Source organism: Polychytrium aggregatum, assembly GCF_025602895.1.
Source record: "Polychytrium aggregatum strain JEL109 chromosome Unknown BJ171scaffold_45, whole genome shotgun sequence".
In the NCBI taxonomy this organism is placed as follows: Eukaryota; Fungi; Chytridiomycota; class Chytridiomycetes; order Polychytriales; genus Polychytrium; species Polychytrium aggregatum.
The window spans coordinates 96,204-122,495 of record NW_026516247.1 but is presented as its reverse complement, the minus strand read 5'-3'; the positions used below and the strand labels follow the sequence as shown (position 1 = coordinate 122,495).

Below are 26,292 nucleotides of genomic sequence, written 5' to 3'. Positions count from 1 at the left end.
CTCGGTCATGTCCAGGCCACAGCGCGCCGAACTCGCTTTCGTCATCCAAACGGACTTGCTTGGTCGAGCCAACCGCACCGATTCCGTCCTTGGGCCGATGAACAGCACCAGCCCGGACTCGGTCGCCGCACCCACAGACAAGGCTGGATACTGCAGCCTCTGCCGGGCAAACTTTCTCAACGGCAAGCGCCATTTCTTCACCCAGACCCATGCTGCGAATGTCCAGCGGCTCTTGTCTCGACAGAAGGAGGTGCAGTGTCATTCCCATCCAGCCCGCTGTCTTGCTGCAGAGTCCTCGCCTCGCACTCGAAATCCTTGGCTATTAAGTCGCTGTGCTGATAAAATCCCTCTCGCTGTGCCCATTGCCCTGTCCGTCGCTCGCCCACCCAGAAAAACGATGGCTTTCGCCAACACCTCCGCAATGTCCTGATCATCACCGATTCAACCAAGCAGCCCGACACTTGGGTACGGCTGTGCCCATCCCTCGATCGCTCTTATCCTCGCCTTGGGATCGATTCCTGTTCGGTCTCCCCCCCCCTCGGCGACGCAGTGCACGCAGACCCAGTCTTAAATCCGATATCTGCTCTGCTCCGATCGCTTGTATCCACATCCACAGTGCTTGTTCTGCGACTCCAAAATCAAGGCCAGCATCGACTTTGTGCCGGATTTTCACATATACTGGTGAGGTCCTCCGGTTATCAGATCTTGTGCGATGGCGATCATCTGCCCTTGCGTCGAGAGAGCATCTCGAGGATGTGTGGCCGCACCCTCGCCACTTTCCTCATCCCGAAACTATCCACCCTCAACCGCTCCAACGCCAGCATTCACATCTTTGAGCACTGGGCCAGCGCATCGCACCTCAAGGCCTTGAAGCGATGGCTCTATACCCATAAAATTGATATGTCGCGGCTCGGAGAGTTTTCTCTGACGGCCGAGCGGCTGGATGAGGTTCGTGTCTGGAGCAGATGTCGATCGCCCAGCACCAGATCCTTCGATCGACAGGATCTCGATGGTCCTTTGGTTGGTTGGTGGCCTCATCGAGCTCGTCTTTTAGTTTCACTGCATCGCTCGACTCAAGCTTGCTCAGCAGCCGCCTCTCAAGAAACCCAGGGTGTCATCGCCAACACACCCGCCAGACCCGCAGCTTGTTGGCCGGCTCGACCAAACATCGACTCTGAAGCCTGCGACTGCCGGCCCAAGCAGCGCCATCCATCTACACGGCACTGGTGCTGCAGATGCCTCTGTGTCGAATCGTCCGATATCCAGCCGCCTCGATCCTTCCATCGGTATGGCCATTTTCTTGATCGCGCGCCGACGATGTTGGCGGCTCATGCCCGCTCATGCCCACTCATGCCCGCTCTTGGGTGCTCTCACCATCATTCCCAGGGCTCGCTCGGATTGTTCTCCCTTCGGGCTCTCAGGGCCCGCAGAGGTCCCAGCCCAGCATCCCCCCATGGCTCCAAGACGAGCCAGTGTCCAGCGACGACGGACAAGCTCCGGCGTGCGGGCCATCGATCGTGGACTACTTGCTGCATAAGCAACATGAGGCAGCCCGGCGGCTCAATCCCAACCGAGTCGGTGCCAACCAGACCTTTGGTGAGCGACATCCGGGCCATGCAGCGAGTTATTATGTTTGGCGCATCTGCTGTGGCTAACCAGGCTGCTGCCTACAGGCGGGGATGTTGGCGACGACTGGCTACCAAACTTTGGTCGGGTATGGAACAGCGGCAAGCGGTCCGAAACCGCCCGCGAGTTCCGGGACGAGAAACGCAAGCGGAACAGAGGCCCAAACGAATGACACGAGCAAGTTGACGATGCGCATAGCCAAGACATTTTTGCTTCTGAGCTTGCGTCTCTGCTGCCCAAACGAAGCCCAGTGTCGTGGCATCGCGGTGCTGGCCGATGATGCTCGCCTCAGAGGCAATACAATCACTACGGTGCAATTCTTTGCTCCCCACCACACCGCTGGCGAGCCCCATAGTGATGTCGTGGCGCTCATTCCAAAACGGCCATGTCCCGGAAGGAGTGGTGGCATGCGTCATGTGTATTACGGCATCACAAAAGATCATGGCTAGCACATCCAACCAAGCTTTGTGCTGTCCATATTTCATAAATTAAGTAAAGTGCTGATCAGGTCAGGTCAGATCCAGCCCAGGGCAGTCCCCCAGTGGCGCCGTCGCAGTGGATGTGCCAACCCGAGCGGATTTGAGTCGTCCTAAACGATGTAGCTTTCCGAGGTTTCCTGGAGATTTTTGGCAGAGGTCTTGGCGTCATGGAACAGCTGGTGGACTTCTTCAATCTCAGGAGTCTCGATCGCCTCCTTGCCGTTGATTTTGGCGAGCACGTTCGCCGGGTTCAGGAGTTGGATCGCGTATCTGAGAATGGGATTTAGGATCAGCTGTCGAGTTCCAAATAAACCTGGCCTGCGGGTGAAAGCCATTCCAGAGAGTCTGATCTCCATCGTGCTTTAGCATCACAAACCTGAGCGACGTCTTGACGCCAATATCAGCAAGATAGTCCAGCGATTCCTCGATAACGTTGATGCTCTCCGTCTTGGCGCGGATCGAGAGGATGGTCCTGATCTCGCCCAGAGCGTAGGGCAGCGTGCGGACAATCAACAGGCGATCCAGCAGATCAACAGGGATGCCGTGAGGCGACACGATATCTTGGGTCCCGCTGGGATAAGCATTTTGGCAGGGAGGATGAAGCGTCAGCAACGCGCAGTCTATACGCTTTCAAACGCCACGCTGCCGTGCTGATCCAAGCAGATTGTATCATAGTTTCGTCGCCCTACCGAATGGTGCAGATACCGCGATTGGTCGCAAAGATGACGATCGGCGAGAGCGAAGACTCAAGTGCACGGTTAAGATACGTGAAGCACTCGATGTCGAGCATGTGGACCTGTATCGGGTGGCATTGTGCGGGGTCAGTGGACACGGAGGAGGGAAACACTCCGTTCAGTGCGCAATGCCGGACAACAGAAACATGCAGGAAGTACTTGCCTCGTCAACGAACAAAACGCCGGGGACGAGCTCGGCGACACCCTGTTCAATGTACTTGTTGACGACCTTGTTGATCTCCTTGCGGAGCTTATCCGTGATCTCTGTTTTCTTGGGCTTCATCAACTGGCCCATGACCGACATGATGTCTTGGCCGCCCTGCGATCCGACCGTGTGTTGGTGAGGGGCGTCCGCAGCGAGCAGTTAAGGGCCGGCGCTGACGACTCAGCAATGCAAACCTACCTGCGGTCGAGCGTTGGCAACATCGAGATCGTGCAGCGTCACGTCCTGAATGATTTCCTTCTTCTTGTGCACCTCGCCCTTGGGGATGGGCACATACTCTTCGGCCTCGAGATCGAATTCTGTTGCGTATGCATCGGAGCGGCCAACACGCTGTCGACGAGCGCCAAGGATTAGCAATCCCGCAGAACACATGCCATAGCCTAGCGGGCTGATCGGCTTGCTGGACGCACCTTGACGGCGCCGCTGTTGGCCTCGATGTAGATGACATCGCCAGGGGCCACCTTTTCCTTCTGCAGGCTCTCGTAGATGACCGGATCCAGCTTGAGCTGCTTGGTACCCTTGACGGTTTTGAGGCCGATGATGACATGGGAGACGGTCTTGCCATAGCCACCCAGAGGGTTCTCGCTCTCCTCTGGAGTGATTTCGGTGACCTCACCTTCGTAGACCTCCTTGACTTCCTTGATTCGCAAACCTGGATGAGATCGCCGCGATGCACGGTCATGGATCACATAGAGTCAGACTCGATCAGCACTTGTAGTAATCGTTGAGGCAAGGATCGTTCCGCATATGACAGCATCGATAGTGGCATGATCCGGCGGTGATCGCACTGCGGGCTGCGCTGCTGAGCCAGAGCGCCAATGTGGTTCGCATTGCGGACTCACCAATTGCCCGCCTAAAGTTCTCCATCAACACCTCGGTCTTCTTGATCTCGGAGGAGTACACCTCGCTGCCAACCATGGGGCAAAACGGGACCTTGGAGCCGAGCTCCTGAGACAGAGCAAGCGCGAGCGCTGTCTTTCCGGTTCCTGGAGCACCGGCCATCAGCACCGCCCGACCGGCCATCTTCTTCGACCGGATCAGATCCACAACAACACCAGCGGCCTGCAAGCGTGCGACAAGGCATTCGTTACGCCATGAGTCACAAAGCGCTCGATCATGATGGGAGATTGTCTCTTGTCCAAGAGATGTGATTCGGCATGCACGCAGCTTCCACCAGAGCATCGACAGTTGAGCATCGGGACTCGCTCTGGTGCCGATATCCAATTCTGCCCATCGATCCAGAGGAGCCGTGGAACTGATCCGCCAAAACCAGCGACACCCATGCGACTGCTGAGCGCGCTAAAGGCACAAATACCTCTCTGGCATTCTCCTGGCCGACAAAGCCGGCGGCGACAGGCTCGGCTGTTCCGTCATCGCGGAGGCCGAGTCCCTTGATGTGTGAATGGGTGGCGATTCTGTCGTCATCACGAAACGGCATTAGCTTCTGCGCCCGATACAATATCGGCCGATTATGCTGTGCGTATCCGTGTGCACATCGTCCTTTATGGACCTGGGCGATCAACATGCAGGCGCGATCGATCGGCTCGGGGCGAGCCTGGGTGGGACTCGGACACAACCGCGATGAGATCGGTACCTCTGCTCCTTCGAGGTGCTCTGGACTTCCTGAATCTTCATGCTGCTGGCAGGAGCGGGGTGGCGGCTTGCGTGTGAATGGGTGCAGATGGGCTCGGGGGCGGAAACAGTCGAGATCTTGACGCAGCAAGAGGGATTCCTGGTGCATGGGCGGAGGATTGACGCTTGGCGCCATCCGCCCCGGTGCGGCTCGAACCGGGTGGCTGGAGCCGCGCGGAGACGCGAGCCGCCCCGGCTTTGCTGCGCACCAACCAGCGTGCGACACCGTCCAGCGCCCCACAAGCCCTTTCCGTCCTCGTGCCCCATCCGGCGCTCTCGATATCTCCATCTGGCTCTTTGGATATCCCCGTCCATTCGCAAGCATGCCAAAGATCGAAGAAATCGACTCGGACGAGGAGCGCGAGTTCATCCGCAACATCCACAAGTACGGCTCCGCCCAGGCCGACCAGGGCTCAGACTCGACATTCAATGAAGAGGACATCAAGGAGTTCCACGAGTCCAACTCGACTCGTCGTCGCAAGGCCCCGCAAAAGTCTTGCTGCGGCGCCGCATCTCTCGAACCGGACGACCCACTCGAGCTTGAGTTCCAAAAAGAGGACGATGAAAGGGCCCGGAGCCCGTGGACGTTCATCGGCAAAGCCCTGACCACGGCCCTTATCGTCGTCATCTTGGTGGGCATGGTTGTCGAGGGCCTTGGTCCTGTCCTCAAGATGTTTGGGTCGTCAAAGTCGTCGGCCCCGCCAAAGTACCGGCCCTTCCCGTCCGCAACCAGCCAGCCCATTCCCAAGACGCTGGCCCTGCACACCGTCAAGGAGCTCCAGAAGATGTCTGGCAAGGAGCTCCGGATTCTGCTGTGGCAGCGCAGCGTCAGCACCCGCGGCGCCACCGAAAAGAAAGAGTTTGTCGATTTGATCATCAACAGGATCGTCACCGAGGACCTCAACAAGCTATCCCTTGCCCAGCTGCAGGATCTCCTCCGCAACGCCCGAGTCCGGTTTCAGCCTAAGGACAAGAAGGCCGACCTCATCAAAAAGTACCTCAGCTCATAATTCTGCGCCGGTTTGCCTTGTATCCTTCCACACAATGCGCCTTGCTTCTTGCTTCTCCGGTTCTGGAGGCACTTTCGATACCAATCAGATCGGATTCGAGAATGTGTCGATGTCCGGCTTGGAGCATACGCCCCGACTTGGCGCTGGCTCTGAGGTCAGCCTGTGTCGCCATTTCCAGGGCCCTACACTTTATTCAGAAAAAAACGGGACAATATAGCCGTTTCCATGAACATGTAGTATGTGCTGTGCTTGCGTCAAGCAAAGCCACAAGAAATAAAACAGATCACTTTGGCAGCCTCCGAGTGAAGACCACCGGTCGCTCTCCGATCTCCACAATCGACCTGCATACTGTGATCATGTTGCGCGCCGCATTGACGTCGCGATTCCACACTGTCCGGCGAATGGTCATGGCCAGCGCGCGATAACATTGGGTAACAAAATATTCGATGAATGGTCAAATACCCGGGTGTCCCGTTTTTTTTGGATTGCCCTAATACAGCTCTCTTGACTGAAGCGGGATCCTGTGTATATGTGGGTTGAGTGATGTCGATCAATTACCCAGCCGAATGATGTCGATCGGCGCCTGCACTGCCGCGATGGACTCGGTCGATGAGACATCGGCCGCAGAGCAGCTCCATGGGATGGATATCCAAGGGACACATCTCGGCCTCCGCATCCATAGTGCCTGGGCTCGCACCAGGGGTAGTGGCGGGCTGCTCCTTGTGGGCTCGTTCTGGGCCGATTCGGCGCCAGGACCTCGCCAACCGCTCGCTGCGAGTCGAGGCCGCTGCCTGCGTCGTCCAGCAAAGGGACCCGAAAAGCAACGGCATCTGCTCCGAGCCCATCGTGATCCCGGAAGCATGTCCGCACCGCTTCTGAACGAATACACTCTGGCTTTTGCGCTGCGAGAAGCCTTTGCGACTCTGACAGGGGGGCTGAGGCTCCCTCCTTCGGAGATATCCCGCGGGTTTGCGGTCCTCCTCGTCGTGCTTCAATTTGCGGCTGCACTCGCCCCCTATATCGTGTGGGCCATATTCAATGCGGCGCTATCCAACAAAACAACAGCTCTGTACGGCTTCATGGGTCAGTCTTGCATATGAGTCCCTGGCACGCTTGGCGAGAGCTGTTGCATTGCAGCTGCAGGCTAAAAAGTCGCCAATGCGTGCTCTGTCTCCACCAGGAACCATTGCGGCTCTGCTCGCTGCTGTCGCTCTCGCCGATCGATACTTCCTCCACGCCCGCCGGGCTCGATATGCAACCGTTGGGATCTTGGACGATGCCAGCATCGCTCCCTCTGAAATCGAGGATCGAGACTCGGGATCGCTCTCCTATCTGATCTTCCAGTTTATCTTTCAGACAAAGGCTCAACACTGGGTGTTTGCAATGCTGCGGATTGCTCTCTCTGCTCTCTTTCTCGGGCTGTGGGTCTGGTCCTCCACTTTGTCCTCCCGGTCGCAAGTTGTCGCCGGTCTTGAATGGATTCCAGTGTTGATGGCGCAGTGGTCGCTGACGAGGTGGGTTTTGTGCATGCTATATCCTGCACATCCATGGCACAGCTGAGGCTCACCGAGATCCGCCAAGAGTACGGGTGCTTGGTTCGGTTTAGATTCCGAGCCGAACCAAGCCAAGCCAAGCCGAGCAGAATCAGCACCACGACACATTCTCACGCCCGTTGACGACTTGATACATTCCTCGCCAGTGGGCCTCCGCCGGAACCCAACATGTATGTCTAGCCTGGTGGTTGCGCTCGCATTGATGAGCTTCCTCTGATCAGGTCGCTCGTGGCAGCTTCTTCCCCGAGGATCCGAATGGCATCGATCGGTTCACGCGTCCGTTTCATGTCTGCGTCGCGATCGTCTGGGGATATCTTGAAGTGAGTATCACAATACCGAGCCATCGGCGTTGTCGTAAAGCGGGCTCGGTTGTGGCCCGGCCGTTGCTGTCCATCGCACAGCGCCGCCCTTGCGTTGGCGACGGCTAATCTGTGCTGCTCTCTCACACCAGCAAGTGTATGCAGTTTACACCTACTCGGATGTCTTCTTCCTGGCGCTGCCGTTGTTCTGGAGTACCGGCGTCCTTCCGTCGCTGCGACTCTCTCTGTGTCTCCTCGCCGAAAAGGTGGATATAGCCTCTCCAAGCACCGCTGGGTTTGTCCCCATGTGGCTGCATCCTTCTCACCATCATCGCCGTGTCTGCGCGCCCGCTGGGCATTCCCAGGCCGGCATACTGATTCTTGGAGAGGAGCCTCTCATCGGGGGTGCTGCCAGATTACTGGCTCTACGATCGCTCGGCTACCTGCTATTGGGCGCTGTTCTGGCCCTGTACCTCTGCACATCCAGCCTCGGCGCCGTGGTGATCGTTGCTCAAGCATCGGCGTGTATCCTTTCATCGACGGTGATCAACCAGATGATGCCGTTTGGACTGTCGATTCCGCGTCCTGGCCGGACTCTGGCAAGAGGACTGGCTCATATGGCCTTTCGACTCGCCCTCTCTTGCAGCCTCGTCTATGTACAATCTCAGTCAGTCGTTTCAACCCATCAGTGGACAGCCTATGCTGTTTATGTCCTCTTCGGCTCCATGGTTGTCTGCTCCCGTCTTGTGCGGCCGTACTTATTCAGCGTCGTGCGGAATCCAGTTCCGCCCCAGACACACAGGATTCTATCGGCCGGCTTCATGCTGCTCCATCTGGTTGCTCCTTATTTCGTCGCTCTGGACCTGGCGCCGTCGAATCTGCCGAATGTGTTTTCGGCCATTTTCCTGGCACGAGCGTTTCGGAGATCCTGGCAAGAAGTTTTGCCGTTGCTCTGTGAGCTCTCTGTTGTTCGTATCGCCGAAGCTGCCGGGGGGAGTGTCCTTTCGACCTTCAACTCGCTGGATATTGGTTTGCGACTCCTGATATCGTATTTAGTTGTCGCTACCGTCCTGGGAATCAAAGATCGGCTTGGGTTTGCCACGATGACCGTCTTCTACTTTCTGGTATGCGCATGACATTGATTGATGAAGCGTTGTCATATCTGGTGTTCCAATCGATGGCGATAATCACCGCAGCCCATGTAATGCGAGGTCGCTCATGGGCTCAGTATTGCTGCGGCTTGATGCTGATCTAACTCACCTATGGTCTGCCATAACAAGACGGACAAGAAGCAGCGACGCCGTGGGTGGCCATTCTATTTGGCGTACCTAGTTGTGTTGGCGCCGTTGATACTGGCGCTGGTCGCACTATCGGCAGCGCTTGAGATGCCGCTTCTCTCGTTCCTGGGGCTGCCCGTGTTTTGGGTTGGCTATCCTCGTACACAGTCGCAGTGGCCGTGGGAAGGTACGTCTGTTTGCGCAACTGGCTCGTATCCACAGCATGTTCATTATATCGAGGGTCTATGTTTTCTTCGACACATTTCTCATGCAGTGCTTCGTCGGCGCGCTGCGTGTAAGAGCTGTTTGTTATCCGGTGTGAATTTGTGCCATGGCCATTGTTGCTCACCACGTCCTTGATTTTCGCTTTGTTGCGTATACCTGTAGGAACGGAGGCAATGGACGGACACTCGCGGGATGCGCCGCTCTATGTCGATCTCGCACCATCGCTTCTAGCACACCCCGTGATCCGAATGTCTCTGCTTTCGATGCGCCCCGGAAGCACTCTTGTCGCCAAGCTGGACTCGCGGATCGTTTTTATCAGGATTTGCGAGCTGTGGTTTGATGGCGTCGTGGTGCTCGTCCGAGGTCTTGAATTGGTTCCCACCAGCTGCCATACCGTCGAGGCTGCCGGAATGGAGTCTGTTTTCGAGTCTGCATCCTCCGGCTCAGCAATCAACCGCAACTTTCTTCATACCATGCAGGTTGGGTTTGGATGAACTTCACGGGAGATAGCTTGATTGTGGAAGTAGATGCGGGGTTTGATTAACCAGCACTCCCAATATTGCGCACATGGCATTGATTACTCTGGTTCCCTCAGCCGCTCTCGTCGGTGAAGATACCCACATATTCAGACTCCAGGACCGTCGCCACCGGAATATTGGACAATCCGGAGAACCTTCGCCTGCTCCCAGCAACCATATACAAGACGCTTGTCTGGATCATCCACCGAAACTTTTGCCAAGAGGATCTTGCGGCGTGGGTGGTCCGGGCTTGCTGCGTGGGTGGTCCGGGCTTGCTGCGTGGGTGGTCCAGACTTGAAAGCACACAGGTCGCTTTCTCTGACGCTGTATCTTGGCTGACAGCTCGCACTCTTCCGCACCATCGCCGGCATCAGGTGGCAGGACTTTCCGTTGAGCAAAGAGACTGTGCAGTCCGCTTGGCGCAGGTTTCCCGTCAAGTGGTACGATTTTCTTCGCTCCGAGAGCTCCGCCTCCAGTCTCCAGGAGCTGAGGCACATGGACGAGTCGATGATGGTTGTGGCAGCAGCATGCTACTCCTTTATAGTCCATCCAGGTGATTCCCACGTTTTGCATACAGCCGTGCATCGGCTTGCGGTGTCGTCCTGCCGAGGGTTGTCGATCGGAGGGCATTTTCAGGCAGCCTCGATGTCACTGTCTTCCAAAAGCCCCAAGATGTGCAGCTGATCTGGAGGAACCCATCTTGGGTTTTCATGTCACTGCCGCTTATCGATGAATCGCACTTGGTCATCGGGCAGACACGCAGCGGTTATCTGAGCACCGTTGAATCATTGCTGACGCCCACGACTGGTCGACTGCTTCTGTTCACCGGCGAGCAGGCAGCCCCGACTATCTCACTCAGTTCGCCCTCTATGAATCGTTTCTGGGCCAGTTTCAGGAGCTCCACTTCAACCCGTGGCTCTTGGAAGATGACCAGAGGCCGCTGCTGCAAACCTGCATACGTGCCTACCGATGTGCCGTTATGCTCATATACGAACAGTCCGTCCTTGGCGTGATCGACGATTTCAGGGAGCTCTCTGCGCGTTTGGCAGTGTACGAGCTGGACTACCACATCGGAGTAGAGCCTCCGAGTGAATACCAAGTGGACGCCGAGCCTCTCTTTGCCGAGTGGCAGCACCAGATCCAGTCCAAGCAGAGGGCCATTTTTGCGTTCTCTGGTATCAAGGACGAGCAGATACTCATCAGAATTATGAATTACGGAGTGCAATCTGTAGACCTCGGGCACTTGAATCCTGAGGCCATCAAGGTGCGTGTATTTCTGCTGCAGCTGGATGTCAACCCGGGTTGAGCTGTGAAGCCACCAGAGCCGCGCCGGTGTGAGCGCTCGGTATCTGGATGGATATGAGCTTTGCTGAAGCGTAGGGCAGCCCGTGATCCCGATTTAATCGTCGAACGGTAATCACAGGGCATCTGGGCTAATCTGATTCTCGAGCTCCTCTACCTTACCAATGACGATGAAGGTGAGTGCGTCCGGCCGGCGAAGCAATTCTATGCGCAGGGCTCTTGATTGATGTGGGTGCAGCGTGCTGATACTCACGCCAAACTCATTTGTCTCCAAATCCTTGGTTACGGAACTGTCATCAGAGCGGTACAGCATCCAAGCGCACAAGGTGAGATCGGAGATTTGAAAGCGACGGGCGTGCTGGTGATGTAGGCTTGAGCGTCAAGTACGCGCAGGTTGCTCGCGATGCGACGGCCAACCGCTTGCTGCCCTCTCTTGACGCATCCGTATTAACGGCGTATCCCATCCTCTGCGTACTGGTCTGACTCCAGCAACTCTTGCGGAATCTGACAATACAGGCGGCCAATCCTCCGCTGGGCTATCCAATATGGTCGGCGATTTGCATCGAGTCAATATATTGAGCGGCCATCCAGCCGAGAGCATGTGCATGATTTTGAGATGCGCTCGGGCAGATTCTTCCCACGGGTGGCCCCAGAGGATGTATTCAAAAGAGCACTGCGGTTTTCATTGCTACGGATGGCCCGCAGATCTATCCGAGGGATGCCAAGGACGCCGTGCCGCGCTTGACGTAAAAGTCCGATTCGTGTGCGCCGGTTTTGAGCTCGAGGGCAATGATGAAGGACGGTCGCTCCCTATTGCAGACAACACTCGCGGTTAATCATCGGGTTTCAGTTGTATAAACGTGCCCACACCGATGAATTCGATGGGTACCAGCGGCTGTCCGTGGTTGCACCCAGCCGACGTGAGCTTACCTCGATCCAGAGCGAATTGGATAGTAGTAGAGGGGACAGACGTACACGCCCTTGCTGACCTTCTTCTTGGCCTCGACAGGCCGGAAGTGGATGGGCGGCAGGGGCGTGATGAGCTCCATCGGGCGCGGCTCCTTGAGGCAGTTTGCCTTCTTGTCCCAGCTAGTGATCCGCAGGAGGGGTGTTAGTCGCACTGTGGCACTCGTTGTTACGCACAGCAACGATGGCAGTGCACTGAGTCAAGCAGCCCGCTGCATACCTCGCGCCCTCCAAATACAAATTCCGGACATATATTCCGTCCTTGGGCCCCGCCTGGATGTGGTTTTCGTCTTCCAGCTGAAGTACAGTAAACTCCCAGGAGAGAATGTCGACCGGTACGTTGTTCTTGCGTGCGGCACGCTGCAGCACCGCCGTCAATAGGCCAGTTGGGAAAGTGAATGCTCCAAGCCAAAAGACTTTGGGCTCGGCCCTGGAGGCAAGATGCAAATTGTAAGGCCAATGGACGAGTCCGCCTGGAGAGGGTTCTCTGCGCTGCATCACTGAATGCGCCTGTGTCTGTGCGCTTACCCTTTTGACCATTCGTTGAAGTGCTCCACTCGTTGTGCCAGATCGCGCGTCCAGGCGGCAAGCGTTTTCAGCGACGGATATGATTTGCTCCACAGAGGTGGCACCCGGCCCTCGTAAATATACAGGAATGTCTCTTCGAGCTCGGGAGACATGACGACCACGCCTTTGATACCCTTTTGCAGCTCCTCGAGCGATTTTCTGACCTTTCTGAGCAGATAGTTGAACCGCGCAATCTCTTGCAAGAGAACGACGTTAAGGGGCGACATGTCGAGCTTGACCAACTTGTATGTGTAGTCGTAGTCAATGTCCTCAGGCAGCCGCTTGGAAATATCGGCAGAGATCCCCATCACCTTGTCTTCGCGGCTGGCTCCTCCACCAACCGAGACCTGGGGCTGAAGCGACAGCAACGACGCAAGCATGCTGCCAGACTCTTTGATCTGGCTGGCAATATCGGCGTTCGGATGCTGCCCAAAGACCTCGGGCTTGTCGAATCCAGGGAATGTGGCGATATACTCGCGGAAGGACTCCAGCTCCAGGTTGTCTGGGATGAAGTACTGCGGCATCGACGTGAGCTTGTACTGCGGGGCGCTGACGGCCTCTTCACAGAAGAGATGGTTGATGTAGCTTCGCAAGACGCGACGGTCCCAGTCGTCGGTGATGCGTCCACCATAGTTGGCTTCGGCGATGAGGTACTTGAGGGCATCCCAGGGCGTCTCGGCGTACTCGTCGAGCAGTACGACCAGCAGGTTCTCGCAGACATCAAAGTCAGAGTCGTTGAAGTCGCAAGTCACATTCCAGCCAAGAGTCAGGAACTTCTTGCGCTCGAGCAGAATGCAGTGGAAGAATGACAGTGAGAACACAAGCTTGCGGTAGATATCCAAGCTTTTGCAGCGGTCGTAGTTTTCACTGGTGAAGGTGGCATAGAGGCGGCTCATGTTGGCCTTGATGCCCTTGGGCGGTTCCGTCACCATCTTGATGCCGACCTGCAGAATCGAAATCGGGAACTGCGGATGCGGGCTGCTCGACAGCCACAATCGAAAGTTGGGGTGGGGATTCTCGGCCGGGATGACTTCGATGATTTTGTCTAGTGACGGCATCCAGCTGATGGACAGATGGCAGTTGGCCAAAAACACCCAATTGCCGTCCTTGATGCCGTCCTGGATCAGGCGCGTGGCTTTGGGGGCCTGCCCCTGTCCGAGAGACAGATAGTGGAACTTGTCTCCCATGCCCTTCTTCTGCGCCAGCGCAGCGAGGGTTGCGGTGGGATCCACTCCAGGCGAGAGCACAAAGATGAGTGGGGTGCGGGGTGACGAGTCGCCCAGGATATCGGCCACGTCCAGGATCGGAGGCTCGATGAACTTTTGGCCAAGGATGTTGACCACGTAGTTCTGTGCGCAGAATATGACTCGATCGGTTCTGAGCGACCGAATAACAAGCATACGCTGCAGATCGTTGAGTTTGTTTTCCCATTCGCCAGGCAGGGTCTGCGTCTCGGGCTCGCTGCTCATGAACCACGCGCGCCACTCGCGCTCGTTCTGTTCAATCGAGCTGACCAGGCCGCCAAATGCAGCGAGATTGTCGAGCTCGGTGAGATTATCCCACGTGCTCTCGGTGATCCTGCATGGCGACGACAAAAGGCAGTTCGTACATGCTGTGAGCATAGGAAGGGTTTGCACAGCATGGATGCGCTCGGATGATATAGGTGGGCTTGTATAGAGTGGAGGGGTTTGTCCCTCCCCAACAGTGCTGTCCTTACCATTCTGTGCAAGGGTTTGGTAGCTGTGAATCCTTGTCCAGCACCTGTCCGCCGCGCAGGAAAAAGTCGTACTCGTCTTTGCTGAGCTTGCCCGATGTCTCGAGGATCTTGACTGTCATTTGCAGCGAGAACAGCAGCTTGTGCTGCTCAAACAGGCCGCGACAGGTGTTCTTGTAGACGGCGTATGTGTGGTACTCGTTCAAACTGGTCAGTCGCTCCTGCAGATCGTCGAACTTTTTGCTCTTGGCGATGGACTTGTCAAAGAGATCGACGTACGAGTCGAGCGAGAACTGGTACATCGGGTCGACCGTGGCCAAATCATTGAGCACAAAGTACAGAACCGAAGCCCGCTGCGCGCACGGACGGTAGCCTTCGCGGGCAGCATCGATGCGCTTCTCTGTCTGCTCGCTGACAATCAGCTGCTGTGTCACTTCCTCGGCCGTGGCTTTCGACGACTGCAGCGCATTGACAAGCTTGGTGTCGTCCAGCAGCGAGCCCTGTGCGTTGCTGAGCATCCCCAGGATTTCATCCTCGAGCTCCACCAGCTTCTTCTTTGCCGCTGCGACATTGATGACCAACTTGTTCTTCTGCTCTTCCAGCTCGGGCTTTTCTCGCCGCACAACGATGCCCAGCAGCTGGTCCTCCAGACCCTTCTCTTTGACCGCAAAGTTGACGATGGTTGCTTTGGCAAAGACCTCGGGGGCGTACTTGGGGTTGGCCAGCTTGGTGGTGATGTAGAAGCGGAACTCGGGGTTGTATTCGACCTCCTTTTCACCCAGCTTGATCACATAGCGACCAGCTTTCTTGACCACCGCCTTGCTCAGGATTGGATCGAGGGCCGGATCTATGACATCCAGGATTCCCTGCAGCAGAACAGGAATGCCGTACTGAATTGCGTTTTCGAGCGTGCGCAGAAAGTCGGGCTGTTTGAGATCGATGATCTTGAGGTCGCGCTTGGCCTCCATGTTCTTGATCCATGTGTTGGCTTGGCCCTGTGGGTCAACCATCAGTGGCCAGCGACGACCGCGGGTGACAATCAGACCGTTTTCGGACGAGAACGGATCGCTCGGTAAGCCCTGCAGATTCCAATCGCGGATATCGGTTGGCTTGCCCAGGAAGACCTCGAATCGGAAATCGGGGGTGAAGGGGATCTCCTGGGTCTTCATCTGCGCCAGCCACACGTTGTTGACAAGCATCACGCGGTATGTGCTGTTGAACGGGCCGGCATAGGACAGGAATCCGGCCGCCATCAGACAGTCTCCAGGCAGATAGCGCATGGCCTCATCGTAGTTCTTGATGCTTTGCTCCCACCGATCGCGCTCGCCGGAGAGTCCAGAGACGAGCTGCTCGGCTCGGTTCAGCTTGATCTCGGTCTCCTCCGAGTCCTTGCGCAGCTTCTCTTTCAGAGCGACCTTCTCGTCGTACTGGTTCTTGAGCTCGATGAGCTTGTCTTGAATCTCTTGTAGCTTCCCCTTGGCTTCCCGGAGCGAGGCTTGCTTCTTCTCGAGAGTCTCTTGCGCAACTCTCAGCTTTTCCCGCTTCGGGGCAACTTGTCTCACAATGACACCGTATGTTTCCATCGCCCGCACCCACATGCACAGAGACTTGGATGCTCCGGAGACGCGGCCGACGACCTCGGGCTGGAAGGTTTCTTCGGCGCAATACTGCGAGATTTTCTTGAGGATCTTGTCCGAGATGTTGTCCTTGTCAAAGTTGACGAGCTGCTTGATAAAATAGGGATTGGCAAGCTGGCGCTTCGCTTCGTCCCATGTTGGCTCGCACTTTTTCAGGACCATGACGGCCTCCATGACTTTTTCGACAAGCGGAGGGGGCTTGCCGTACGACCGGATCTCGTTCAAATCCTTCTTGTTGAGGCCTTCCAGGGCCTTGACGGCAGCGTTGAGGGCCGGCATGGCCTGGTCGAGATCGGCCTGGGCTGCCTCGGCAACCGCACGCACCTCCTCTTCCTCACCGCCAAGCTTCTCGGCCTTGGCTGCGACACTCTTGGCTTGCTCATCGGCCTCACGCTTCTGCTGCACAATGATGACGAGATAGTCCTCGCACTGCTTCTGGTACTGCGCCACCTGCTTCTTGGACACCTCGAGTTCGACGGATATCTTTTCGACGTTGACGCGGGTGTCGTCAAGCTTGCTGAGACCGTTGCGCAGCTTCGAGGCTGCCGTGCCAATGTCGCGCCGCTTCTCCTTGAGAAGCTCGCGGTAGCCTGTGACGAGCTCCAGGTAATTGATCGGGGTTACATAGTTGTAGCGCTTGAGTTCCGAGATCATCTTGGCGGATGCCTCCACGACCGAGATGTGGACCGAGACAAAGACGTGCGAGACGGCCTTGCGCATCGCATCCGAGCCCAGATCAACGTCGCCGAGGTACTTCATGGCCACCTCCAGCAGGGCATCCTCGGGCCACTCGGAGAACCAGTCGATGGTGGTGCAGTTGACGATCGACGGGAACATTCTCAGTCGGTTGCGGAAGGCGTCGCCGACGGGGCTCATGCAGAGAACGACATGCAGATTGTTGCGAACGCGCTCGATGAAGTAGGCATACATCGAGTCGTTATTTTCGGCAATCCGGTCTGCTTTGGCAAACGGAAGCAGCGCCTGCTTGATCTCGCTCAGTTCGTCGGCAAGGAACAAGTTGGGAACCTCTCCGCTGCTGAGGATGTTGCTGAGATCTTCGAGGAAGAGATTGTTGATGATCTGAGTGTCGGTGAAGAGGAAGGCTGTGGGCTTGTTGTCGATGCCGGCCATGCGGTAGAGCTTCTTCAGATCCTCACGGAACTCAATGTACCGATAGTGTTTCGAGATCTTGATCTGGAACACGGCGGTTTCGACCACATATGCCGCCAGACGGGTCAAGCTTTGACGTCCGCTACCGCCCACGCCAACCAGCAGCACGTTGCCGCAGGGCTGCCGGAGCACGCGGGTAATGCGGCATATGTGTTCGATGGCATCGACAAAGAGCACGAGGTCAACCTGGATGAACCCGGGCTCGGAGTTGTACTCCTCCAGCTTTTGCTCGATGAACTTTTTGAGCTTGTCGATCTCGGGAATCTCCTCGTAAACGGCGTTTTCCATACCGTTATCCTTGGTAAAGTCACAGAAGATGGGAAGCCGCTTATCGGGACAGAGCTGCTTGAGCGAGCTGCTGAAATGAGCAATCAGCTTGTCGTCGATGAGCTTTCGGAAGTACTCGCGATCATCCTTGTCGACCAGGCGGTCGTGGAAGACCCGGTATGTCTCGTGGACCCACAGCTTGGTGATGGACTCGCGCGAGTCGTAGTATTCCTTATTTGCCCGCAGAAGCCCCTGGAAGACCTTGGAGATGTCTCGGAGGTTGAAGAGGTAGTGGATCTTGGCCGGTGTCGGGAGGAGCTGGGCGACAATCGTGTGGTAGATCTCGATCGTGGCACGGGCCATAATGTCTCCCAGCGGCTTGATGTCCTCCTCAAAGTCCTGAAGCTTTTGATTGATGATGGTTTCAAAGATCTTGTGGAGCGAAGGCTCGCTCGGGAAGGTCATGTTGATGACGTTGAATCGAGACTGGATGCGCGCGCTGATGGGATTGCGTCCGCCGCCCGGAGGGCCCATGGATGCCACGAGGAGGATATCGTTGATGAACTTGACGGTCTGCTTTTGGCGGTCGTAGCAGAATCCGTAATCCAGCCAATGGCGGATGAACTCAAGTGGCGGCTGAGAACCAAAAGTGTCCTTCATGGGCATGTTGAGGTCATCGATGAAGGCAATCAGCTGCTTGCCGCCGATGGGGACAAAGATGTTTTTGGTGCGCTTCTCGACCCTGCTTTCCATGATGGTCTGGACGCTGTTTGAGGATGTTTGTGCGGACATGTTGATCACGAGCACTTGCCGGGACTCATCCAGATTGTACAGAACGTTCTGCAGCAGCGAGGTTTTGCCCGTGCCAACTTCGCCAACCATCAGGATGGGGCTCTTCTTGTACGTGAGCGACCGAACGATGAACTCGTTGCGGAGAGTGTCGATCGTTGGAACGTAGATTTTGTAGAAGGGGATGTTGGCGGCGTATCGCCATCCGCTCGGCAGCTTCTCCTCCCACGAGACCCACGTTCGGCTCTGCTTGTCGACGAGATACTCATAGACGGTGTCCTTGCTTGGGAATTGCCCCTCAAGCTCTCGTAGAAACATGTCGAAACGCTTCCGGCTCTCGGCAGTCAGGTAGCCGCCGAGAGACCAAATGATCGAGAACAGAAACCACAACTCGATCATCCGTGGGTACGTGTCCTGGTCGTCTGGATCAACACCGTTCTCGGCGATTGCCACCGCATCAAAGAGGTTGCAGAACGACTTGATTGCGCCGTATTCCGGAACGGGCACCAAGGCCTGGCAGGTTTTGCAAAACTCCATGGCCTGGTTCATGAACTTGTCGATGAGGCGTCGCAGAGTTTCGACAGACTGCTGCTCGGACCGTCCGCGCAGCCATGATTCAATGTATGGCTGCCAGCCCAAGTCTTGGTAGTCGAGGTAGATCATGCCTGCGCGGCTGACGGTCGCAGGCGAGGCGGTCGACAAATCCTCGACCTCGAACACCAGCGCCACCTGCTCCGGCAGTGCGATGCGCTCGCCGTTGATGAGCGTGAGAACCTTGTTGTCGTCGAGCACGGTGTTCATGGACTCGATCCAGAGTGTGTCCACGGGTCCGTCAAGGATGATCCACTTTTGATCTTTTTTCTCGTCAGAGCAAGCCGTGCGCATAACATTCGACAGCACTCCATCGGTCCATTCGTTCGAGGCAATGTTGAACTCGCCATAGAGCTCACCGAGCGACAGCGCCTTGGGGTTGATCGCATAGGTCTTGACAGCCACGTACTTGTCGGGGAACTGTTTGGAGAGCTTGGTCATGGTGGATTGCAGCAACTTCCAGACGCAGGTCTTTCCAGAGCCCGTCTGCCCGACAACCATGACTCCGTGGCGGGTTTGCTTGGTCTCGAACAGCTGGATGACTTTGATGATCATCGACTCTTTCGGCTGAAGGTTTCGCGCCGCCATTTCTTCGAGCAGGGCCGTTCTAAAGTCTGTGTAGTCGACCGTTACGGCTTCGACGCCCGGGAAGAGATCCGAGAGCATGCCGAGGAAGAGCGGGACGTCTTCGGCTGTGAGCTTGGGGATGTTGTTGTCTCGCATGGACATGTACAGAACGACTTCGTCGGGGACGTTCATGTCCTGCCGCTTTCTACCACCGGCACTTCGGAGGGCCGACGTGAGGGCTCTGAGACCAAAGTCGTAGTGGTCCTGTTTGGAGAGCTGCTGGATGGCCAGTTTGTAGAGCGTGTCGACCTTCTTGGACAGATTGCGGGTGTTGGAGAAACCTTCGGCAAAGAGCATGATTTCTGCAATGAGAGCCGAGTCCGGCACCATCATCGAGACGGGGCGGAACAGACTCTTGAGGTTGTCTGGCAGCTCGGTACGTCCGGCATAGCCCGGGTTCATGGTGATAAAGATGCCGCAGGTGGGGTTGAGTTTGATTTCCTGCCCCTCAAACACAAAGACCTTTGCATTGCGGGTAATGGCCGCCAGGATACATGATATCTGCAGGGCCACTACACTGAGCACCTCAATATCGATGCGATTGAACTCGTCAAAGCATCCCCAGGCGCCGGTCTGCGAGAGTCCCGAGAAGGTCCGGCCAATTGACTTGTAGTCCATGGCCTCGGAGCAGTTGAGGACAATGACATATTTTCCCAGGGCCTTGCCTAAATCCTTGACGGTCTCTGTCTTGCCTGTCCCTGCAGGCCCTTGCGGACTGCCACCGCGGCGCAGGTGCAAGGCCGTGGTCAGGGTCATGTAGCAGCGATCGGTAAGCGGCGTGATGACGAGACGACCGCTGTTGCCGAGATACTCGTAGCCGTAGCGAAAGTGTGTGTTGATCTGGCGGATGAAGCAGTCTTCGTCGTCCTTGCCTTCCTTTTCCCAGTAGAACCGAAGCTGGCTGAGCCACTCGAAGGCATTGACGTTGGAGCAGTTGCTCTTTGCCATCCTGTCGATGACGTCGCGCGAATGGACCTCGACGGTAATGAGAGCAATGAGCTTCTTGCGCTCGACCTTGCTGAGGGGTGAGCGGACGAGATCGGCGAGTTTCTTGAGATTCGAGATTTGCTTCTTCTTGAGGGTTTTGAGGGGGTGCTTTCCACCCTTCTCGACCTCCTGGAGGGCCTTGGTGCAGTCCTGCGTCCACGAGATGAGACCCGAGGTGATGAGGAGCATACCGGGCCAGTCTTTGAGCCATTTATCCTTTTTGACCTTCTTGAGGGCCAAGAGGGTGCCCAGCAGCAGCTTTCTGAGAGTGATTCTCATCATGGACTCGATCTCGGTAAGCCAGCCCTCGACAGGGCCTTTGTGGAGATGGCCATGCGGTGCCAGGCAGAGAGAGAGAGAGAGTGCGTGTGTGTGTGAGCAACAAACGACAGCACAAAGTAGTGCCCAGTCAGTATCCAGGATGTGTTCTGTAGAATCAATATGGTGCGCGGTGTGATGTGCATGATGTGTGCAGTGTGCGTAGTCTCTATGATCTAGCTGCGTTGATATTCATGCGTGCTGCCAATGCCCCGTGGACCGCTTCAGGAATCCAACAGCCAACAGCCTCGCTGGAATGCTCTACATACCGTCGATCACGACCGGCGAGCTGAAAGGCACAAACTCGCCGTCGCCAGAGTGCATGCCGGTGGCTTCAAAGTGCTTGCGGTTGTCTGAGCCGACGAGGGCAAGTTCAACCTTGTTGATGCCGTCAAAGCACTTCTTCAGGTGCGGCTGGATAGCATTTGGATCCTTGGACTGGCCCAAGATTTCAAGCAGATCGTCGTTGGAGAGAAAGTAGAACCGCGGAAAGGCCTGGCGCTTGGTTTCGAGATACATATCGAGTGACTTTTGGATTTTCTCGAGCTTGGTGTTCATGTCGGTCAGGGTCTCGAGCAGGCCTTCCTTGTGGGTGGCGGCCAAGACGTTTTTGGTGGCCATCATCTCGCCGATGATGATCTTGAAGGCGGCGTTCATGGCGTCAAAGACAGCCGATTCCTTGGGCAGCTGCTTGCGGATGTCTTCGGTGCCGACAAAGATGTTTTCGAGATACATCCACTGGCGCTGCACTTGCAGGAGTTGCTCGATGACCTCGACGATGCGCGAGAGGGCACGCTCCCAGTGGTCGACCTGGGCCTCAAAGGCCAGGAAGAACTTTGAGGCCTTCATGGACGACAGCGTCACTTGGTTGTCCTCAAGCAGCTCAAAGATTGAGTCGGTGCTGCGGATCTTGTAGTACCCCTTGTCCTCCTTGTAAGGGACAATGTCGAGCTCGAGGACCCGCCAGGCCTCCCGGATGGTGGCCAGACCCTCCTCGATCGACAGTTCCTTGGTGGCAGCTCCAGAGAGGTTTGAAATGGACTCGACGTACTGGTCCAGGCCGATCTCCATGATTTTCTCGAGGGTAAAGTCGGCCCCGTGGGGGTCAAAGGTCTTGCCGATCTCTTCCATCAACTGCGACCAGTGGCGATCGCGAAGTGCCGGGTTCTTGAGATCGGTGAGAACGGGCAGCGTGCGCTTGATCTGGGTGATGCGATCGCGCAGCGTCAGGAAGGCATCCCAGTCCTTGACATCCTTGGACATCTTGGTGAGGCGCTTGAGGTACTTTTGCACCGTCTCTTCGATCTCGGTGTTTTCGAGGGACAGGAAGGGCTTGCTCTTCCAGTTCTCCCAAGTCTGGGACCACTCCTGCGAGAGCGTCCAGACTTGACTGAGATTGTCGAGATCCGAGTTCATGGCGTCGATCTCCTTCGAGGGTGCTTGCTCCATCCTGAAGACGGCCAGACCCTTGGCAAGGTTCTTTTCCTGTGAGGTGGCAGTCTGGATCAGAGCACGATACTCGGCGATGGCCTTGAGGGCGCGGTCGACGCCGTAGCTGGCGTTGAAGGGACCCTTGGAGACAAACTCGTCTCGCATGGCCGTGATGCCCTTCTGGAACTCATCGACAGAGTAGAGCAGATCGGCCTTGAACCTCAGCTTGGATTCTTGTAGGAGCTTTTCGGACTCGACGATCATCTGCTGGAACTTGACCCAAGCTGGCTGCAGAGTCTCGAGCAGCATCTTCTCTTCCTCCTTGATGGGCACTTCGTACTTTTCCAGGACCTTGTATTGGTCGTGGATGGGCTGAAACTGCGCTTCGATGGAGGTCATATCGCCCTGGATCTGAGAAAGGGTCGAGAGGCTCTCGGAGAGCTTGTCGAGGTCGGTCGGGGGTGTGAGCAACTGCTGCGTCTTTTGTAGAAACATGTCGTGCAGGCCCTTGAGCTCGCCGCTGGCATTGGAGTTGAGGAGCGTTGTGAGCTTGTTCTGCCAGGAATTGCAGTGGCTCACGAGGGCGTGCTTGAGCGGCGAGCAGTCCAGCCGCACAAAGTTGATGTTGGTGAGGGTTTCTTCCTTCTGGGTGTTGTTGGCGATCTCGTTGTACCGGTTGATGTCGGCGTCGAAGGTCGACAGGGTCGGCTTGAGCTTGGCGTAGCGGCGGATGAAGGCATCCTTGTTGATCTCCCAGATCTCGCGATACGAGTCCCAGTTGTGGAGATAGGTCTGGCATTTTGCGGCGTTGTTGCCCATGCCGTTTTGGATGCTGACAAAGATCTTGAGGATATCCTCCTCGCCCGAGATGATGTCGTAAATGCGCGGACCGGGTTTGACGGTGTCCGAGGCCAAGATCTCGGGGATGCGTGCAATGACGTCGATAGTCGAGATCATCTCGCGGGCGACTTTGTTGACGGTCTCCTCGAGCTTCTGCAGCGTCGGGTTGAAGTCGACCTTGTGCATGTCCAGGACGACGTTGACCTTGAAGAGCGCATGGACTTCTGCGGTGGCGCCGTCGCGGTTCTTGCCCTCGCCGTTGATGGCCTTGGCAATCTCTTGGAGCGAGCGCTTGACGGTCAGGCGCAGCGACTCCTCAACGGACGTGTCAATCTTTTGGATGTAGCGCACCCAGTGATTATAGACATCCCTGCCGTCGTTGCGAAAGACCTCGTAGGTAGTCTGCAGAGTAGCCAGAATGTCGTCGTGTGCGGCCTTGAGCTTCTTGCGCACAACGTCGCGATGGCGCTCTTGGGCCTTCTCGAACTCAGCGAGCTCGTAGATCTTTTTGTTTTCGATACTCCAGAGCAGACACTCGGACACAAACTTGCAGTTGTTCTGGATGCGCGTGTTGGACTCGATGAACTCGGAGACGGTCTTTTGGACGTCGTGAGAGTGCCGGCGGCACTCTTTGATAAAGTACTCGGTGATGCCCTTGGAGGCCCAAGTCAGGTTGGTCAAGCCCGGATTGATCTTGCGGTCGAGGAAGCGGATGCGCTCGCGGAAGAGCCAGTGCTCCTCCTGGGAAAGCGTCTCGATGATGCTGTTGTAGTCGCGCACGACCAGCAGCACACTCTCGCGCAAGACCCGGATCTCCTCCTTCTTGCTGTAGGCTTCCTGGACGTGGAAGGGGACCTCGCTCTTGAGTTTTTGCCAGTAGGGCACCTCCTGGAAGACACGCATCAAGTCGTTGTCAAACTTGGCCTCGAGCGCCTCACCGCGGCGTGAAAGCAGCGTCAGTTCCAACGCATCGGAAATGTCCGCACGCAGCGATGCGCACCAGTCCGAGTGCGTCTTGATGATGTAATCCTCGAGGGCGGCGACGAGCGGCTCGTATTGTGCCTTGGCCTCCTCGGCCAAGAGTGTCGCAGGGAGGTAGTATGCATTCTGCAGGATGCTCATGGAGTAGTTGATCCGGCGCAGCAGCGACCGCGCCCAGTACGCCGAGCCGGCATAGTCCGGGTGCGTCCGCCAAAGATCGGGCGTTTTTTTGCGCGACTCGAACTCGACCTTGACGGTGTTGAGCTCGGTCATGAACAGCGCGTAAACGTCGGCGGTCTTTTTCTCGACGGTGCGCTTGATGGCCTCGCGCTTGGCCAGGTGGTGGAAGATCTCGAGGAGCTCGACACTGGCCTCGACGGTCGAGACGCCCTCAAAGGCAGAAATGATGACGTTCTGGGTCATGACCTCGAGGTCCTTGACACACTGTTTGAAGTTGTTGTAGTCGTCGTGCCATCGCGTGGCTTTGACGTCCAAGATGTATTTGCGGATGTTCCAGAGGGTGGTGATTTGCTTTTCAAAAGCGAGTTCAATGTCTTCGAGGCTGCGTCGTGGCACGGCGATGTGTGGTGAGCGTGGGGGGGGGGAAGAACCGATGACATCCGTGGCATCAGCATTCAATCACCGCGACAGCCACATCGATCGCAGCTATCTCAGCAATGGGTGCCGTGGCATGACGACCGAGGCGCCAGAAGAAGAGTCACAGATGTCCGCGAGCATACCGACTCTCCACATATGATCACCGACATAAGGTCGCCAGCATACGGCTTCCCACACATGGCATTTCCACGTGACGATTTGTTCATGGCTATCCAGCACAGCTGCCTCTCGATTCTGGTAACTCACCTCTTGGTGATTTCAAGTCCGCGAGATCCGCTAAATATCGGAATGGGCGACTTTTCGCCTCCCTCGATCTTGCGGGCAAACTGGATCTGGCCCTCGCAAACTTCAAGCAAGTCGCGGCATCGCTGGACAAAGGCGTCGATCTGGGCAAAGATGCTGCTGGGATCAAAGTCCCAGGCCGACTGAGTATGCTTGGAGATGTGGGCGCAGGTCTTTTTGTAGATGACTTTCCAGGACTCGCCGCAGTTGATGCTCTCCTGCAAGCTGGTCATGCTGGACTGGACATCGCCCCGGAAAATGTCCTCGAGCGAGATTTTGGCGCAGCAGCGCAGAATGATCTCGTTGCTGACCTTGCGCAAAAGGCTGGTCATGCGCTCTTTTGTGTTGTAGAAGCGCGAGTTGGCCCAGATCATGCGCACGCAGCTGAGGAGCTTGGGCAGGATCGCAGGTATGTTCTTGGGCTCGGCGCTGGCCAGGTTTCCACACGAGGTGTACAGCGTAGACAGGAATTTGAGATTGTCCTGGGCCTGAACGGTGCCCTCGAGGATCGAGTTGGACAGGCGCACAAACTGCTCGACATAGGACGACTTTGCGATCTCGAGAACCGTGATGATCTGACGGACGTCCGGGCGATTGAGCTGCTGGCTGATGCTGGAGAGGTCTTCGCAGCGGCTCTTCCAGAACTGGATCTCCTCGAGAGGGCCCAAATTCTCGGTGGTCTCGGAGGTGTGTTGGTTGTTGACGACCTCTTTGATCTGGCGGTTCCAGTGCACTAGGATGCACTCCAGACGCTGAACCATGTCCTTGGCCTTTGCGGCGCTCTCGGGGTTGGCCAGGTTCTCGAGCGGCACGTACAGCACGGTGTGGCCCTTCATCTGGTAGGTCGTGTCGGTGAGAAAGGCCATGAACTTGTGCAGCTGGCTGGTGAATTCCTTGCGGACGCTGTCGGGCCAGCTCTTGTTTTCCAGTATGAGTGGAACATAGATGCCCTGCATGGTTCTGAGCAGACTCCCCATGCGGCTGCCGGAGACGGTACCGAACTGGATGCGCTTCTCAAAGTCACTCTCGCGCAGAAAGTCGTCGGAGATGGAGTGGTAGTCGCGCAGGAAGTACATGAACTCGTCCACTCGATGAACAGGAACAGAGCTCTGGAGGCACAAGACAGGCGGCTTTTGCTCCTCGTTGACGTAGGCGATCAGGCGCTTGGTGTGCGCATCATTCTTGCCAAGAAAATCCGAGGCGATCTGCTCGTGATGCGATTCCCACATGTCCAGAGAAAAGCCAGGAAGCATGATGAGTTCTGCGATGGAATCGATACGTGAGAATCAGAAATGGAGTGGAAAAGAGTAGTGGAATGTTAAAGATCGATTGTAGATAGCACCCACAATGGATGCATCCAGAAGCCAAACGTGGAGCGCGTTTGTAAACCAGACCAACCCCCGCTCTCAAAAACAGACGCTGTGACCAAAGTCGAGCGCGATTGCCTCAGTCTTCCTACTTTTGAGCTTTTGAATCAGCTTTCCGACGTCTATGATCTCTATCGACTCGACGGAGGTTGCTTCCGGGAGCGGCTCGATAATGGTTGGTTCTGCAGGCAAGGCAGGGCCTGCTTCGTTTGCCGCGAAATCGGACGCGTTGTCCAAAGCCAGAGAAGCGTCGCCCTGGCGG

The 26,292-nt window shown here is 56.4% G+C and overlaps 5 protein-coding genes across 5 annotated transcripts; 3 read left to right on the top strand and 2 right to left on the bottom strand.

The window, feature by feature from the left end:
* The first annotated feature begins 9 nt into the window (after window positions 1-9).
* Window positions 10-2,022, top strand: BJ171DRAFT_224679 (coiled coil protein 84-domain-containing protein). Its single transcript, XM_053106522.1, has 7 exons — window positions 10-250; window positions 391-465; window positions 617-681; window positions 822-948; window positions 1,055-1,286; window positions 1,387-1,596; window positions 1,674-2,022. The coding sequence occupies exons 1-7, from the start codon at window positions 98-100 to the stop codon at window positions 1,796-1,798; spliced, it is 987 nt and encodes a 328-aa protein (XP_052962920.1). The 5' UTR covers window positions 10-97; the 3' UTR covers window positions 1,799-2,022.
* Window positions 2,007-4,781, bottom strand: BJ171DRAFT_520409 (TIP49 C-terminus-domain-containing protein). Its single transcript, XM_053112433.1, has 9 exons — window positions 4,657-4,781; window positions 4,378-4,477; window positions 3,905-4,124; window positions 3,473-3,714; window positions 3,243-3,392; window positions 3,003-3,158; window positions 2,795-2,901; window positions 2,482-2,676; window positions 2,007-2,375 (listed from the first exon to the last, which is right to left on the bottom strand). Exons 1-9 carry the CDS (start codon window positions 4,695-4,697, stop codon window positions 2,216-2,218), a joined length of 1,371 nt encoding a protein of 456 aa, XP_052962919.1. The 5' UTR covers window positions 4,698-4,781; the 3' UTR covers window positions 2,007-2,215.
* Window positions 4,782-4,972: 191 nt separating this feature from the next.
* On the top strand, window positions 4,973-5,971 carry BJ171DRAFT_520408 (uncharacterized protein). Its single transcript, XM_053112432.1, has one exon. The coding sequence runs from the start codon at window positions 5,018-5,020 to the stop codon at window positions 5,702-5,704; it is 687 nt and encodes a 228-aa protein (XP_052962918.1). The 5' UTR covers window positions 4,973-5,017; the 3' UTR covers window positions 5,705-5,971.
* Window positions 5,972-6,448: 477 nt separating this feature from the next.
* On the top strand, window positions 6,449-11,423 carry BJ171DRAFT_602243 (Pecanex protein-domain-containing protein; the record flags this gene model as incomplete). The annotated part of the gene is made up of 14 exons (XM_053115141.1): window positions 6,449-6,787; window positions 6,885-7,218; window positions 7,404-7,427; window positions 7,493-7,577; window positions 7,709-7,822; window positions 7,922-8,680; window positions 8,837-9,020; window positions 9,221-9,537; window positions 9,654-9,811; window positions 9,951-10,129; window positions 10,413-10,840; window positions 11,000-11,054; window positions 11,179-11,204; window positions 11,368-11,423. Coding segments are annotated over exons 1-14 (2,940 nt in total), but the record flags the coding sequence as incomplete, so codon positions are not given.
* BJ171DRAFT_446030 (dynein heavy chain and region D6 of dynein motor-domain-containing protein) lies at window positions 11,424-25,931 on the bottom strand. Its single transcript, XM_053108185.1, has 7 exons — window positions 24,628-25,931; window positions 20,781-24,325; window positions 14,129-20,510; window positions 12,373-13,989; window positions 12,065-12,274; window positions 11,809-11,967; window positions 11,424-11,688 (listed from the first exon to the last, which is right to left on the bottom strand). Exons 1-7 carry the CDS (start codon window positions 25,914-25,916, stop codon window positions 11,586-11,588), a joined length of 13,305 nt encoding a protein of 4,434 aa, XP_052962916.1. The 5' UTR covers window positions 25,917-25,931; the 3' UTR covers window positions 11,424-11,585.
* Window positions 25,932-26,292: the final 361 nt, after the last annotated feature.